The 18,214-nt window shown below is 43.4% G+C and overlaps 1 protein-coding gene across 1 annotated transcript in view; it reads left to right on the forward strand.

The window, feature by feature from the left end:
* syt11a (synaptotagmin XIa) overlaps window positions 1-17,267 on the forward strand; it is a 28,129-nt gene extending 10,862 nt beyond the window's left edge. The window contains exons 2-5 of the mRNA XM_014177169.3: window positions 7,125-7,855; window positions 8,210-8,437; window positions 12,085-12,205; window positions 12,289-17,267. Coding sequence (XP_014032644.1) covers window positions 7,125-7,855; window positions 8,210-8,437; window positions 12,085-12,205; window positions 12,289-12,599 — 1,391 coding nt within the window. The 3' untranslated portion in view covers window positions 12,600-17,267. The remainder of the gene's footprint in view (window positions 1-7,124; window positions 7,856-8,209; window positions 8,438-12,084; window positions 12,206-12,288) is intronic.
* Window positions 17,268-18,214: the final 947 nt, after the last annotated feature.

Below are 18,214 nucleotides of genomic sequence, written 5' to 3' on the forward strand. Positions count from 1 at the left end.
AAAATTCCTCCTGAACGTTGCGCAGGTCTGATCCACAACTACAGAAAACGTTTGGTTGAGGATATTGCTGCCAAAAGAGGGTCAACCTGTTATTGAATCCAAGGGTTCACATCAGTTGAAGTCGGAAGTTTTACATACACCTTAGCCAAATACATTTAAATTCAGTTTTTCACAATTCCTGACATTTAATCCTAGTAAAAATTCCCCAGTCTTAGGTCAGTTAGGATCACCACTTTATTTTAAGAATGTGAAATGTCAGAATAATAGTAGAGAACAAATTATTTCAGCTTTTATTTCTTTCATCACATTCCCAGTGGGTCAGAAGTTTACATGCATTCAATTAGTATTTGGTAGCATTGCCTTGAAATTGTTTAACTTGGGTCGAACGTTTTGGGTAGCCTTCCACAAGCTTCCCACAATAAGTTGGGTGAATTTTGGCCCATTCCTCCTGACAGAGCTGGTGTAACTGAGTCAGGTTTGTAGGCCTCCTTGCTCGCACACGCTTTTTCAGTTCTGCCCACATTTTTTTTTATAGAATTGAGGTCAGGGCTTTGCGATGGCCACTCCAATGCCTTGACTTTGTTGTCCTTAAGCAATTTTGCCACAACTTTGGAAGTATGCTTGGGGTCATTGTCCATTTGGAAGAGCCATTTGCAGCCAAGCTTTAACTTCTTGACTGATGTCTTGAGATGTTGCATCAATATATCCACATAATGTTCCTTCCTCATGATGCCATCTATTTTGTGAAGTGCAGCAGTCCCTCCTGCAGCAAAGCACCCCCACAACATGATGCTGCCACCCCTGTGCTTCACGGTTGGGATTGTGTTCTTCGGCTTGCAAGCCTCCCCCTTTTTCCTCTAAACATAGCGATGGTCATTATGGACAAACAGTTATATATTTGTTTCATCAGACCAGAGGACGTTTCTCCAAAAAGTATGATCTTTGTCCCCATGTGCAGTTGCAAACCGTAGTCTGGATTTTTTTATGGCGGTTTTGGAGCAGTGGCTTCTACTTTGCTGAGTGGCCTTTTGTACCGGTTTCCTCCAGCATCTTCACAAGGTACTTTGCTGTTGTTCTGGGATTGATTTGCATTTTTCGCACTAAAGTACGTTAATCTCTAGGAGGCAGAAGGTGTCTCCTTCCTGAGCGGTATGACGGCTGCGTGGTCCCATGGTGTTGATACTTGCGTATTATTGTTTGTACAGATGAAAGTGGTACCTTCAGGCGTTTCGAAATTGCTCCCAAGGATGAACCAGACTTGTGGAGGTCTACACATTTTTTTTCTGAGGTCTTGATTGATTGATTTGATTTCTTTTCCCATGATGTCATGCAAAGAGAGACTGAGTTTGAAGGTAGGCCTGGAAATACAATTGACTCCAATTGACTCAAATGATGTGAATTAGCCTATCGGAAGCTTCTAAAGGTATGACATAATTTTCTGGAATTTTCCAAGCTGTTTAAAGGCACAGTCAACTTAGTGTATGTAAACTTCTGACCCACTGGAATTGTGATTAAGTGAAATAATCTGTCTGTTAACAATTGTTGGAAAACTTACTTGTCATGCACACAGTAGATGTCCTACCGACTTGCCAGAACTAGACATGAAAAAAAGACATGAAAAATTGTAATTGTTTGTGTGTTATTAGTTTAGGCAGACTGTGTTTGTCTATTGTTGTGACTTAGATGAAGATCAGGTCAAATGTTATGACCAATTTATGCAGAAATGCAGGTAATTCTAAAGGGTTCACATACTTTTTATTCCCACTGTAGTTTTAACATTGGCAACAAGACATAAAACCCATTACTTACTCAAAGATAGGCATTGTGCCTCTGTCAATCGGTCCCTTAGAAAATTTCACCATGAAACTGTTACAGTAGCGAGTGCAAACATTTTCAGACTAGTTTTTTTTGTACTGGTCCCCCATGGGAATTGTTCCCACAACCTTGGCATTGCAAGCACCATGCTCTACCAACTGAACCACACGGGACCAAGAAGGTGTTGCTCTCACTCAGGTTAGTCTTTGGACTCATTACAACATTGACTACAGTGTGTGTGCATGTTTGTGACTATAGGGTTGGTGAAGAGGCTCTCTCTCTCAGGTTACTCAGAGATTGAGTCAGTACTTAAGAGACTGTAAGTAAAAACGTAAGCAAGACTTGCCTGAGCCAGAACTACACTAATTATTGCCCCATTCTAATAGATTACTTAACTTCTATGGGCTACGTAGCGTCCCACCTGCGGGACACAGCCAGTGAAATATCAGGGCGGCAAATTCAAAAACAACAAAATGTCATAATTCAACTTTCTCAAACATACAACTATTTTACACCATTTTAAAGATACACTTCTCCTTGATGTAACCACATTGTCCGATTTCAAACAGGCTTTACAGCGGAAGCAAAACATTAGATTATGTTAGGAGAGTACATAGACAAAAATAATCACACAGCCATTTTCCAAGCAAGGACATGTGTCAATAAAACCCAAAACACAGCTAAATGAAGCACTAACCTTTGACGATCTTCATCAGATGACACTCCTAGGACATTATGTTACACAATACATGTATGTTTTGTTCGATAAAGTTCATATTTATATCCAAAAACAGCATTTTACATTGGCGCGTGATGTTCAGAAAATGTATTCCCACCAAAACGGCCGGTGAATGTGCACATCAATTTACAGAAATACTGATCATAAACATTGACAAAATATACAACAATTATTTAAAGAATTATAGATAGACTACCCCTGGATGCAACCGCTGTGTCAGATTTTAAAATAGCTTTACGGAGAAAGCACATTTTTCAATTTTCTGAGTACACAGCTCAGCAATCACGGTGAGCTATTCAGACACCCGCCAAGTTCGGGGCAACCTAAACTTAGAATTAGTATTAGAAATATTCTCTAACCTTTGCTGATCTTCGTCAGAATGCACTCCCAGGACTGCTACTTCCACAAGAAATTTTGTTTTTGTTCGAAATAATCCATATTTATGTACAAATACCTCCGTTTTGTTTGTGCGTTCAGATCACTTATCCAAAGGCATAAAGCACGAGCACGGAACGAGAGACAAAGTCAAAATGATCCATTACCGTACTTAGAAGCATGTCAAATGCTGTTTAAAATCAATTTGTATGGTATTTTTCTCAGAAAATTGTGATAATATTCCAACCGAACAATAGCATATTCATTCAAGAAGAAAAAGAAGGAACGGCGTGCTCGCGTGACCGCGCATATCCAATCCCTTTGTTGACCAGGCAGACCACTCAGTAACTGAGCTCCTATTATCTGCCCAGTGACAGGAGAATGCTCAAACCACTTTCTGAAGGCTGTTGACAGCCAATGGAAGCCTTAGGAAGTGCAACGTCACCCCACAGACACTGTAGCTTCGATAGAGAATCAAAAGAAGAACTACAATTCTGACTTTCCACTTCCTGCTTGGATTTTTCTCAGGTTTTTGCCTGCCATATGAGTTCTGTTATACTCACAGACACCATTCAAACAATTTTAGAAACTTTAGTTTTATAAACTTCAGCTGGCCGCCCGGCCAAACTGAGCAATCAGTGGGGAGAAGGGCCTTGGTCAAGGAGGTCACTCTGATAGAGCTCCAAAGTTCCTCTGTGGAGATGGGAGAACCTTCCAGAAGGACAACCATCTCTGCAGCACTCTGCCAATCAGGCCTTTATGGTAGAGTGGCCAGATAGAAGCCACTCCTCAGTAAAAGAAGCATGACAGCCTGCTTGGATTTTGCCAAAAGGCACCGAAAGGACACTCGAACCATGAGAAACAAGATTCTCTGGTCTGATGAAATGAAGACTGAACTCTTTGGCCTGAATGCCAAGCATCACGTCTGGAGGAAACCTGGCACCGTCCCTACGGTGTAGCATGGTGGTGGCAGCATCATGCTGTGGGGATGTTTTTCAGCTGCATGTACTGGGAGACTAGTCTGGTTTGAGGGAAAGATGTATTGAGCAAAGTATAGAGAGATCCTTGATGAAAACCTGCTCCAGAGTGCTCTGGACCTCAGACTGGGGCAAAGGACAACAAGCCAAGACAACGCAGGAGTTGGCTTCTGGACAAGTCTCGGAATGTCCTTGAGTGGGCCAGCTAGAGCCCGGACTTGAACCTCTTGAGAGACCTGAAAACAGCTGTGCAGCAATGCTCCCCATCCAACTTGACAGAACTTGAGAGGATCTACAGTCGTGGCCAAAAGTTTTGAGAATGACACAAATATTAATTTCCACAAAGTTTGCTGCTTCAGTGTCTTTAGATATTTTTGTCAGATGTTACTATGGAATACTGAAGTATAATTACAAGCATTTCAAGTGTCAAAGGCTTTTATTGACAATTACATGAAGTTGATGCAAAGAGTCAATATTTGCAGTATTGACCCTTCTTTTTCAAGACGTCTGCAATCCACCCTGGCATGCTGTCAATTAACTTCTGGGCCACATCCTGACTGATGGCAGCCCATTCTTGCATAATCAATGCTTGGAGTTTGTCAGAATTTGTGGGTTTTTGTTTGTCCACCCGCCTCTTGAGGGTTAAGTTCTCAATGGGATTAAGGTCTGGGGAGTTTCCTGGCCATGGACCCAAAATATCGATGTTTTGTTCCCCGAGCCACTTAGTTATCACTTGCCTTATGACAAGGTGCTCCAACATGCTGGGAAAGGCATTGTTCATCACCAAACTGTTCCTGGATGGTTGGGAGAAGTTCTCTGAGGATGCGTTGGTACCATTCTTTATTCATGGTTGTGTTCTTAGGCAAAATTGTGAGTGAGCCCACTCCCTTGGCTGAGAAGCAACCCCACACATGAATGGTCTCAGGATGCTTTGCTGTTGGCATGACACAGGACTGATGGTAGCGCTCACCTTGTCTTCTCCGGACAAGCTGATGGTCTTGAGATAGATGTTTTTCAGTCTCTCGGTCCCAGCTTTGATGCACCTGTACCTGTAAATACAGGTCTGCCAAGCTTGTAGCGTCACAGCTAAGAAGACTGGAGGCTGTAATCGCTGCCAAAGGTGCTTCAACAAAGTACTGAGTAAAGGGTCTGAATACTTATGTAAATGTCATATTTCGTTTTTTTATTTTTAATAAATTATCAAACATTTCTAAACCTGTTTTTGCTTTGTCATTATGGGGTATTGTGTGTAGCTTGATGAGGGGGGAAAATGATTTAATCAATTTTCGAATAATGCTGTAACGTAACAAAACGTGGGAAAAGTAGAGGCCTGAACACTTTTCGAATGCACTGTACTTCTACTACAATAAGTGTTTTCAAGTTTGTCACCTACAGTCTACAAACACCAATATTGAACATGATTGGACAGTCAAACAGTAAAGAGTACTCTGTACTGTACATCATAGAGATCAACATACTATTTTTTTTTTCTCCATGCAATTATTTTATTTTTATTAGAATACACAAACAAAAACAGCAGATATAGTTTTATATAACAATATCATTTTCCCAACAGAGGCAATGTAAAATGAGTGGTAGCAGCAAGCCAAGTGAAGAATTACTTTTATATCAAATTATACTGAACATGGCCACAGTAATGGAATACTTTATTCAGATTTGTTCCTATTATAATACCTTGTAGTGCTTAATATTCTACACAGTGAAGCGGTAACTGACTGGTTTCAGTGTCTATATCAACATCAATCCAACTATATTTCTGTTACTCATTTTCAGTGACTCACAATACACAATGCTATGCACTGTTCATGAATAATTTGACCCTTAAATTCACTGATTGTATTTATAACTAGCTAACATATTGCACCGCCTATGTTAATCTACTATAGTTATCATAGAAATGACATAGAATAGTTTTCCTTTATCAGAATACCAAATATTCCATCACATATGTTTGTTGCTCTTATCTATCCATCTCTTAAAAAGTATATTTTCAGAAAAGGTCTCCCTCTCTCTGTGTCCTTAACCTCACCTTTCTCCTCACATCCATAGCCACACCTCAAAACTAGGTAGCACTTTATTTCGCACCACTATTTAAGGTATGGTAACTGCTCGGCCTCTGACCACAAGGTGCTACAGAGGGTAGTGCATTTGGCCCAGTACATCAAGCTTCCTGCCATCCTGGACCTCCTACACCAGGCGGTGTCAGAGGAAGGTCCTAAAAATTGCCAAAGACTCCAGCCACCCTCGTCATTGACTATTCTCTCTGCTATCGCACGGCAAGCGGTACGGAGCTCCAAGTCTAGGTCCAAAAGGCTTCTTGTTAAGAATAACAGCTTCTACCCCCAAGCCATAAGGCTGCCGAACAGCTAACCTGTACCCCCACACATTGACTTGGTACCGGTACCCCCTGTATAAAGCCTCGTTATTGTTATTTTATTGTTGCTCTTTTATTTTTAACTTTGGTTTATTTAGTAAATATTTTCTTAACTCTTATTTTTCTTAACTGCATTGTTGGTTAAGGGCTTGTAAGTAAGCATTTCACGGTAAGGTCTACACTTGTTGTATTTGGCGCATGTGACAAATATAATCTGATTTGATTTTGAATAGCAGTTAAACGTGTACTGTCAAATAAAGTGCCAGCCGAAGCTTAGATCCAGGCTGGTGCCACAGCTGTCAGTCACTTTTTAAACTGGGTCACATGCTTAGTCCAAATGTAGGTCAGTGGTGTTGTGTGTTTTCCTAAACGCGCTGGGTAGAACATGGTGTAGAATGTAGCATAAGCCGTTGCAGTAGGATTACAGTAACTTCAACTTCCTCATCTGACTGACTGTATGTGGCAAGGCCCCAAGAAACGTGAACAGGGGAAAAAAATTGAAATACTTTGATCAAGTCCATCCATTTTACTAGGTTAACCAGTTTTCCTGCTTTTCAGCACATATTTTTGACAGCCTTTCATCTTCTCACTTTAGGCAGGGAATTATGCTTTTTGATGGAATACAACCTTCTGTTTCATTATGTGTTTTCATACCGCACGTGTTCTTCATTTGTTTGTTGAAGGCAGTTTTTAGAAGGCCTAATCTACCTGTTAGTAAGGCTTTCAACCCATCAGTATTGAAGGAATGAGGTGAATAACAATGGAAAGGAAATTTTCTAATAAAATGAATAAGATTTCCCTGCTCTCTCCCTGTCCCTCTCAGAGGTGTCCCCGGTGCTGGCGGGCTTCCTGGGCGCCGGGGTCCTGGTGGTCTCGGTCACAGTGGCCGTCTTCCTCTGGACCTGCTGCCAGCGTCGCTACCGCCAGATGACGGGCAGCTACAAGCTCCAATCGGGACCCTGCGACCCGTCCGTGGACCCGCCCTACAAGTTTATCCACATGCTCAAGGGAATCAGCATCTACCCGGAGACACTCAGTAACAAGAAGATCGTCCGCGTGGGTCGACGCCCGGGCTCCTCGGGAAATGGCGGCGGATCCGGCGTCGAGTGGGGTCGTAATGGCGAGCGAGGAAGAGGGGGAGGAAGGGTGATGCTGGTGGACGCTGACCCAGAAACGGGCCTGCTCAACGGCTCCACCCACCTGCAGATGAGTCACCTGCTGCCTCCTGCTGGACAGCCCAGGATAGAGCGGGCGCTGCCCATCCGAGCCGACTACTGCTGCCTGGAGAGCAGCTCTGGAGGTAACAGCAGTAGCAGTAGCTGTGATGCCAGCAAGACAGCCTCGCCCTTTACCCCGTGCCAGGGGGAGGGCACCACCACGCCGCACGCTGCCCTAGGTACCCTCAGCCTGTCCGTGGACTACAACTTCCCCAAGAAGGCGCTGGTGGTGACCATTGTTGGCGCCCAGGGTCTGCCGGCCGTGGACGAGCAGGCAGGTAGCTCGGACCCCTACGTGAAGATGACCATACTGCCAGAAAAGAAGCATCGGGTCAAGGTGAGTCTGGTTCCTCTGGAGGTTTCTTCCTACCTACAGGGTTGATCCTTGATTTGCTTTGTTGGGTTTAGGGTTTAGGTATTTGGGGTTGCGGTCCCAATTAGCCTAATACTTTTATTATTGAATTATTTTAATTTTCATTATTACAGGATTAGATAAAAATAATAACATTCTTTTTTTTTTAAGTATGCAAACATGATTGGGGCCCTGGGCAAGAAAAGTTTGAAGACCCCTGCATTATCCCTCTCATTTTGCATTGTAAAAGAGTTGTGTCACTGTAACTGTTACTGTAAGTGTAACTGTTTAAATGCTATTGTCACAATAGCAACCAGACTGCAATATGTTGCTCTACAGACCCGCGTCCTGAGGAAGACCTTGGAGCCAGTGTTTGACGAGACGTTTACGTTCTACGGCGTGGCCTACAGCACACTGCCCGACCTCACACTGCACTTCCTGGTGCTCAGCTTTGACCGCTTCGCCCGTGATGATGTCATCGGGGAGGCGGCAGTGCCTCTGGCCGGGGTGGACCCCAGCACGGGACGAGTTCACATCACCCAACAGATCAGCAAGAGACACATCCAGGTGAGGAAGGGAAAGGGAAGGATGGAGGGAGGAGAGAAGGAATTACTTGTATTTATTACCTTTATTTAAATATGTTATTAAGAACATTCTCTTTTACAATCATGACAAAAGACACATCCTGGTTAGAGAATGGGAATTAGGAATGGAGAGAAGGGGAAGGAGGGAGAGAGGAGAAACCGGATGAAAGTGAGAGGCATTTTTTTATTGAGAGGAATACAGGTGAGGAATCGAGGGATGGAGGTTAGATGATGAAAAAGACTCTAGAATGAGGGCCGGATGAAAAGAAGGGAGAAGGGGGAAAGATGATGGAATGGGGTGTGGTAAAAGAGAGCAATTCATTGAGAGATGAGTAGACAGAATTTGAGGATAGAGGGAGGAGTTGGAATGGTAAGGAGGGAGAGAAGGATGGAGAGAGAGGATGGAGAAGTGGAACAGTTGAGGGGCTTTTATGGCCAGCAACACTAGAGATGACGAGGGATAATGAGAGAGAGGGGGAAGAAAGAGAGAAAGGTTGGCAGAAAGGCGATACATTTGCAAAATAAATGTCTACAGATTTCAATATGAATGATGAAATGGTATACATAATATATTAACCAATCCTGACTTGTTTGCTTTTTAGCTATTGCAGATATCTCACAAACATTCCACACACACACATGCAGCTGCAACGTGTGTGTGTGTGTGTGTGTGTGTGTGTGTGTGTGTGTGTGTGTGTGTGTGTGTGTGTGTGTGTGTTGACTGGAGGCCCATTAGACCCATAAAAGCTGAGAGAGGCTGGTCTTATCTCTGACTGTGGGAAGACATCCATTAAAGTCGGCACCAGAAACAAAAGCCGCATCCCCACGTCATTACACATGATCCCTAACTGACAGAGCGAGAGGGGAGGGAGAGAGAGGGGAAAGAGAGAGAGGAGGGGAAGGAGAGCGGAGAGAGAGGGGAAGGGGAGGGAGAGAGAGAGGGGAAGGGGAGGGAGAGAGAGAGGGGAAGGGGAGGGAGAGAGGGGAAGGGGAGGGAGAGAGGGGAAGGAGAGGGGAAGGAAGGAGGGAGGGACCGAGACAGGGAGAGAGGGGGCAGGGGAGAGAGAGGCGTGGTATAGACAGAGCAGAAAGATGGAGACGAGTGGGAGGGCAATGGAGAGAAGAGAGGGTAATGGAGAGAGAAAGAGAAATAGAAGGGGTAGGCTACTCCCATTGACAAGAAAGAGCCCCACACATAGCACAGAGAGGGAGAGACCGAGAGAGAGACCTCCGCACAACATAATCTGCACTGAGAAAAAGATTACAGAGAAACCTGCACTGAATGCATACTACACACAGCCAGACACACACACACACACACACACAGAGAGAGAGAGAGAGAGACTCATTCAACACACACAACCTGTTTCTTTTCCACTCTTCGAAGACAGCAGCAGACACACACATGCACAGTCATGCACACACAACACATGTGTAAACACATTACATGCATAAGTATCATTCCCAGTGCCAATGTAAGCCTGTCAAGCGAGGCAGTACAGATATGTATCCACACATGCATAATACCTTCCTCCATATACACATACACCCACTCCAACATTCTCAATTTCATCTCCATTATTTCACCCCCCCCCCCTCTCTCTCTCTCTCTCTCCCTCTCTCTCTCTCCTATAGAGATTTATCAGTACATACTTCTACCATTTCCTCTTTCTCTCCCTCTCTCTCCCTTTCTCTCCTGTCTCTCATCTTCCTCTCTCTTCCTCTCGGTTATCTGTCTCTCTCTACCCCCTCTCTCCCTTTCTTCCATCTCTCTCTCTCTCCTCCTTATCTCTTTACTCCTTCGTTCAGAAGAGGGCCTTAAATTGAATTCCCTCCCATTTTACTGCAGCCTGAAGCGGTTTAGAGACGGGAGGGAATCGATCTTCCAGTGGAGAAAGAGCGAGAGAGAGAGATGGAATAAGACATAAATAGGAGAGGGAGAGAAAGATTAGTTTGAGTAAATGAAAAGAGAGACATGGGTGTCTGCTGATGAAGAGGAGAAAGAGGAGAAGGAGTGTGATGCCACTGAACAAATGAAGAGGGGAAAAAAAGACTGAGTACACGAGAAAGAGAGAGATGGAGGATACAGTAGTAGGGGACGAATTAGAGAGAGAAGGGCGTTATTGGACGGAGAGAAAGCGAGATGGCGCTGCGATAAAAAGGAGTGTGGCTAGACCATAAGTCCAGAGGAGACGTCCATGAAACTTTTATCGGGGGGGGGGGGGGGGGACTTAAATGGAGGGGGAAGCTTAAATTATTGAAGTGGGGAGCAGTAAAGACGTCACACTCATTACGACAGCGGTAGCTCACACACTTAGTGGTTGTTCAAAAAAAGCTATTACCCATTTAGAACATAAAAAGGTATATTTTGAGCATTGTGATTCTCCACCATTCTACAGGAGCGCTAAAACGCATCAAAACTCCCGTTCAGCCCAAGGCGTCCAAAATGTCACATTGGTTTATATGGCAGCACTAGCTCCTAGCGCTGTTAGGACTTTTCTCTCAGCCCATCTTGACTAATGATGCCGTAGGAGACATAAAGAAATAAACCAAGCGCAAACTGAGTTTATGGTATGTTCATTCATATAATAAAAAGTATGAGAAATGCTTGAAAGTATGACAAATGTACCATTTGCATTGTACTTTCGAGAAAATATTTTTGAAAGATTAAATTGTCAGGGAACTAAGCAACGCTAAAAATGGTGGGTCATTTTCTGCATTTCACTCCGAAGTGAGTCTATGGCATGTTCATTTATATACTCAAAAGGTGCTTTTAAGTATGAAATGTACCATTTACTACATGAGTACTTCAGAATATAGTCAACAGGAGTACAGCGTTAGGGAACTGAAGTATTGTACACTACAAATGGTTGTGTACAGACTGCAGTGGTTTCCGACTATTTTTATAGACTAGTCTTTCTTAGAGCAGAGTTCCCCTAGTGGGGTTTCTAAATGAGATGTGGCGTTAAGTCCTGCTCGTTAATGAAAAAGCTACAGATGCACTGTACTAGAGAAAATTAGGAGGCTATCTATTTACGTCATACTTTGCATGCAGATCCCAGTGCAGATGGTAGCGGATTTGCACACGCACGCAGGCCAACACACACACACGCGTACGTCCCAGCACGGGTAATTCTCTAGTTCTCCTTTTTTAAGTTCAAGCTCAGCCTTGGGCCGCCTCCCACAGTGCGTTGCCATAGTGACACCTAGGTGTAGTATAAGAATTCACGAGAAAGAGAGTGAGACCAAGAGTAAAACGGAGAGTGAGATGAACAGAAAGACAGGGAAAGCCGCAGGTCTGCATACAGTATATTATTTTTACGGAAATGATCTATGGTGTATGAATTGTGTGGAAGTGGGTAGTGGGTTATGGACGTATAATGTGTGCAAGGCAGGTTTTGTGTGTATGAGTGTATGTACTGTATGCGTACTTTGTGTGTGTTCTAACTATGTGTTCTCTCTGCAGTGTGTGTGTGTATCTACATTCTAACCCTGTGTTCTCTCTGCAGTGTGTGTGTGTGTGTGTGTGTGTGTGTGTGTGTGTGTGTGTGTGTGTGTGTGTGTGTGTGTGTGTGTGTGTGTGTGTGTGTGTGTGTGTATCTACATTCTAACCCTGCGTTCTCTCTGCAGTGTGTGAGCCGTGGGGAGTTGCTGGTGTCTTTGTCCTACCAGCCTGTCACTCACAGGCTCAATGTGGTGGTGCTGAAGGCCAAACACCTGCCCAGGATGGACATCACTGGCCTGTCAGGCAGTAAGTACTGCACACACACACACACACACACACACACACACACACACACCTCACCCACTTTCCCCTCTATCCATCCCTCACAGACCCCTACGTGAAGGTGAACGTGTTCTACAGCCACAAGCGCATCGCCAAGAAGAAGACGCACGTGAAAAAGTGCACACTCAACCCCGTTTTCAACGAGTCATTCATCTACGACGTGCCTGCCGAGCTGCTGGCCGACATCTCCGTGGAGTTCCTGGTGGTCGACTTCGACCGTACCACCAAGAACGAGGTGGTGGGCCGCCTGGTGCTGGGTGGCCAGAGCCTCATGCCCACTGGGGTCACCCACTGGAGAGAGGTCTGCGACAACCCCCGCCGGCAGATTGCCAAGTGGCACACCCTGGGCGAGTATTAGGACAGCTCAGAAAAATCTCCCCAAATGTTCAAAAATCGTGCAATTTCTCGGAGCGGGTATTCCGTCGGAAAACCACCACCGCTACTATTTCAATCCTATTCTCTTCGAAAAATAAATAAAAGAATGAAATAGAACCCTTCCCATCTGAAATAAAGAGACCCAACCCGACCAGCGTAACCCCACCCAGCATGGACGTGTAAGGTAGGACCGTTCTCTTCTATGAAAAATGACCGCAACCATTGAGATGACCCCCGGGGGCCGAGAAAAATCTGACCAGACTTTCAGAAATCACTGACGACAAAAGACTTGATTGAGGATTTCAAAATCTATATCTGAATATATAAAGACATATTCAAATGTATACACAAATATATAGCCTACACATTCAATACTGTTAGCAGTATCTATGTGGTCCTACCGGTTGGGTGGGGGTGTAAAGGGGATGTGGTTAATCCGGTCAGAGTTCACATCAGAGTGCGTCACAGTCACCCACCCTCGTTCACCAGCCCCTGTCACCCATAGGTATAAACATTCAATTACTTGCTTGCTTGAACAAGTTAAATATAAAACACACCTGGGAAGGAAGGTGGCCACAGAATACAGTATGCAAGACTTTCTCTTAACCTAGTGTACCAATTCCCTTTAAACCAGGAAGTATCTCCTGGTACTGCACAAAATTGGGAGGGTTTATGTTAATTAGAGGGTGTGGTTAATTTATATTGAGACGGGGCTGTTTTTTAAAGTAGGGACGTTTTTTTTTTTTTAACAGGAGTGGTAATATTAGACGTGTGGTCAATCTATGGGGCAGGATAGAGTACTATATTACAATATTCACGGGATAATACTGATATCGCTAAGTGTTTTTAAGTTATGGGCAGGTAAGGCTATAGGGATGTCTTGATCTTATCTACCACCACGTTTATGTTTCTTAATTTCAATGTGGACCATATATGTTTCATCAGTAAGCTCACATGTAGCAACAAAACCCATGAAACCCAGTAGTCAAACTGCGCGAGTCAGAGCTTTTTCATGCACAGTGTAAAATGGGCTCGAGTTCAAGCCACCTTTCTTATCCTATTTTAGCGAGGCAGAGACAAAATGGGGAATTTCATTTTGTGGGGCAGATTCATACCAACGCTGGCATAACAATTGGACATTATTCACCTGCGGTTCACGTACATGTTGGAAAACCTGCGTTCAGTATATAACAATGTGTCTATGATAAGTCAATCAATCAACCAAATGTATTTATAAAGCCCTTCTTACATCAGCTGATGTCACAAAGGGCTGTACAGAAACCCAGCCTAAAACCCCAAACAGCAAGCAATGCAGGTGTAGAAGCACGATAAGTGCATTGTGGAGCTAATCAAAACAGTTCAATCTAAATTGAGAGGATGGAAAATCACTCTGCTACAAATCTCTGTTATATTCCTTCACTGAACCCTCCCTCAGTAGCACACAACCTCAGTGGATTGGGTCTACCCCATTAGAGTAAATGGATGATTTCTGGTTTTACTTTGTGACTCCTGTTGCTCTCCCTATCATTTCACTGGTGCATTTATTTTTAGACCTGACGTGATTGGTCGAGGCGAGGCTGTAGCCATGTAGCACGGGAAGCTATAATTGTACGGATCTCAATGTACCCGAAAGCCGTTGTTATAGTACATCCGTTGTCATGGTGACCACATGAGCAGAAGGCCATGAAATGATCTGTAACTTTGTCTGTCTATCACCAATTCTACCAGAGAGAGCTTTGTAGTTCATATGCTGTTCCACAGTGGCCATTTGGCCCTGTATACACTTGCATGTCAGTGCTTTTCTCCTGTTAATTTATTAGAATAAGTAATTGAGTAGAATTTACTAGAATTTATAGTCATGCTATTGGTAACGGCTCAGTCGATCCTTGTTTGAACTCACCATCTTTTGGAAATATATTTTGTGTGGGGTGAGTTTGTGTAAGAATGCAAATGTTCATCTCCTGCAATGTCTCATCCACTGAATTCAGCAAAGGTTTCAAAGTGTCAGCTCTGGCTCTGGTGCCCTCCCTTCTCCCCGAGCTCTTGCTCTCTGTTTATCACCGCTGTTGCTCCACAGCACGGTCCCCATTCTGTCAGAGGATTTTTGAACTATGATAGTCAATAGCGATCAAATGAAGTCAAGCTGTCACTGCACACTGTCTCTTTGCTGTGTGTGTGTATACACTGTATCTCACTGTAGGTGTACACTGCTAACCACTTAGCTTGAATGTTGCATATCCCTACACTCACACACAGGTAAATATTGTACACAATCAGCTTCACGGCCTCTAAGGTGCTCAAACTGAGTCCTTATAAACTAGCTGCAATGCTAGCTTGAGTTTGAGCTAAATTGAGCTAGCAAATAAATGACCATAAATGTCTGTTATTAGATGTTATTTGCGTGGTGTTGTCACTCAACAAGCTTCTTTGGTTAATGCTTGGCATATCACAGTTTTATGTAGATAGCATCGATAGCAGTTTTGGCACTCGTACGTGTTTAAGCGGGCAGTTGTGTCCTTTCCTATGAAAGTCATCACATTCCACATGGAACTGAGAGTAGGCAGTATGCACATCTGGGCTGCACACTGAACATTTTGTATATCTGATTGCACTTTGAAAAGCCCAGAGCAACCATTTTGTTTTTAATCACTGGTTGATTTGATCAAACTTTTTTTTTTGCCACGGAACCTGATTTATTTATTTTTTTGCTCTCTTTTGATACTTTTGAAAACAAATATCTATTTGTAGTTATTGTAACATAAAAGGCTAATATCCTGGGCCGTTCAAGTCCTTTGTCCTATAGTTTTCCCTCACAGCCATGAGATATGAGAAATTTGTTAGTTACATGCACAGTATCTTCAGTTTCCATCGAAACAAAACATCAAGGCAACTTGTTGAAACAAAATGTAATTGTCATTAAGAAGCACTGTGTCTCGGAACCCATTTCATCATGTTTGAATCATTTGCACAGCACTTTAAAAAAAAAAAAAAAAAAATCACAACAGCCGCACAGGTTTTGATAACATACAGGCATTTTTCAAACTGTAGTCTTTCCAATTCAGAGGAAGATCCTCTGACTATCCTTTTGTCTTTCTCTCTGTAGGAGGCTTCCAGTCTGGGGCATGATTTAATTATATGGATATAAGATCTGTTGGAGTGAGGTAAAATTGCATTAGCCCTAACACCGTGACCCCACCTAGTCTTGGCTTGGGCAAAGATGTGCTGGGCAGTAGCCTGGAAATGTGTTTGTATTTAACATATGGGGCCCTGAAGGTAGACTTTAAATGGCCAAATTTGTAGTGTGAGCACAGGCATAAGCATGTCAGAGTCTCACCACTGAAAGGCCAATGGGTTGTAGTCCACCGTTTGGCCAACTTTGCCCAGGAGGTTCTAACATGGTGGCTGAGGAATAGTGTGATGTTATCTTTATTCATTGCTGGAGAGTTAAACGGTACATCTAGAAAGGAGTAGTGTTCAGGCTCCTAACCGTAGCCGCGCTAATAAGGGTTGCGTTCAATATTTTAAAAAAGTGTTAAAGTGGAGCATTTTTGGAGGGTGAAAGGAGAATGACAGCGTCTTAGCATTGTTCTGTGGAAAAGGATGGCTGTCAATGTGTCGGTTTGATAAGGACACAAGTGTTTTTTTGTCTCACGTGTCTGTGCATGACAGATAATTACTGCGAGAGGTGAGATGTCTTTGGCTAGCAACATTGTGAGTTCTGTTCATGACAGGAAGGTTTAGTGGAGATCAAATCAAGATGTATCATAATTGCTATCTAACATATTTTAGAAAACAAACCGTGTACATTCTCCCGTTTCTGTATCTTTGACAGATTTTCTAGTTTCCTATTTCTATGTTCTCACTGTTTCTTTCTGACTTTAATTTGAGATTCTGGGGTTGTGTATATTACAGGTGCCTGTGATCGATATTCAACAGTTTCTTCTTCCTATGAGCATTTCCTTTTGTAAATAGCACAGAAAGCACTCTGCAAAGATCAGCAACGATGTCCCATATCACTGAATAATCCAAACCAAAATTAGATGCTGTGTCTTTGTTACCCTCTGTTTTGCTGGCCTCCCCTAAACCCATAGCTTAATTAAAACCTCTTTTGTAGATATCAAAATGTAAATACAGTATAACCTTGTGTAAATGAGTTTGTTCCCAGACACTATCAGGCAGATGCACTGCCGCCTGTCGTTAGCGTATGTGATTGTTTCCCCAGGAATGGCAAAGGGCTCTCCCCTCGCTGTGAATGTGTTCAATTGTTGGGGTGCCCTCCCTTTTCCTATCCCTTGGCCCTGACTGAATCCCTCTCTCTAGTCCACTCTCCTTTTCCTCCCATGAGAACCCATCCCACTCTTTCGCTGTTGTGTGTTGTACAGACAAATCTGAGCTGTGAATAAAAAGAGACAAAGAAATCAATGGGTTGTGAGTATCCCATTGGCTGTCATTGATTCACCGCCTCAGTCATAATTGAAGGTCAGAGTTGTACGTTGTGTGTGGGGGAAATGCAAAACAAGACCAGTACTCTGAAATGTGTTTAAACTGCATAATGCTATGAAGTCTATGCTAAATATATTACACTAATGCTGACTTGTTGAATTTGTTAACACAATGAACGTGCAAATAAATAAAAAAAACTGATACACTATTTTTGAGTCTTTTTTGCTTGTCCTTTTGCTAAGTCACATTTGGGCAGACACACGACTAGCTCACTGATTTCTCTCTGGATAAGAGTGGCTGATAAATGACCAAAATGTGAATGCATCCTGCTTTTTTTTCTCACAAACACAAACTCACATGACAAGATGTGGTCTTCTGTGCAGTTACAGCATGAGAATATCCAGTAGCCTATAATTGTCTGGTCTAGCTAATTAAGATCAAACAACGCACAGGGAGCACACAGCAAATAGGGACATACAGGTAACTGCCAAAATCAAGTAAACAGCAACAACAAGTATTTTAATAGGCTGTTGGGCCACCACAAGCCAGAACTGCTTCAATGCAACTTGGCATAGATTCTGGAACTCTAACTCCGGAACTACACCTGTGTGGAAGCACCTGGTTTCAATATACTTTGTATCCCTCATTTACTCAAGTGTTTCCATTATTTTGGCAGTACATGTCTAGTATACACCACCACCTATGCATGGCAGGTAGCCTAGATGTTAGAGGGAAAGTTGTTGGCTCGAGACCCAGGCCGGAACATTAAACATGGGAACTGAACTGGCACCTGAAGGGCTGCTGGTATCTGATCCCAGGTCCGAACCACTGCTGTTGTACCCAAGAGCAAGACAGTTAACTCCAAATTGTCTCCATCCAGGGATTCTGCACCGTGACTGACAATGTGCCTCTTAACAATAAAGTACTATCTTTATTCTATTACGATAAACTTAAAATATAATAAATTGTCTTAGTAGGCCTATTAATTGGTTGTAAGTGAGGACTTGGTGGACTCCCGTGTGCTGGTAAGGCACCAGATGACAGACAGGTAGGACTCCAGTTGAGGGGGTTTAATAACGCTGAAGATGTACAGGCGTGGAACAACACCGCACAGTGTACAGTGCATTCGGGAAGTATTCAGACCCCTTGACTTTT

The sequence above is a fragment of the Salmo salar genome, chromosome 27, assembly GCF_965601325.2.
Source record: "Salmo salar chromosome 27, fSalSal1, whole genome shotgun sequence".
In the NCBI taxonomy this organism is placed as follows: domain Eukaryota; kingdom Metazoa; phylum Chordata; class Actinopteri; order Salmoniformes; family Salmonidae; genus Salmo; species Salmo salar.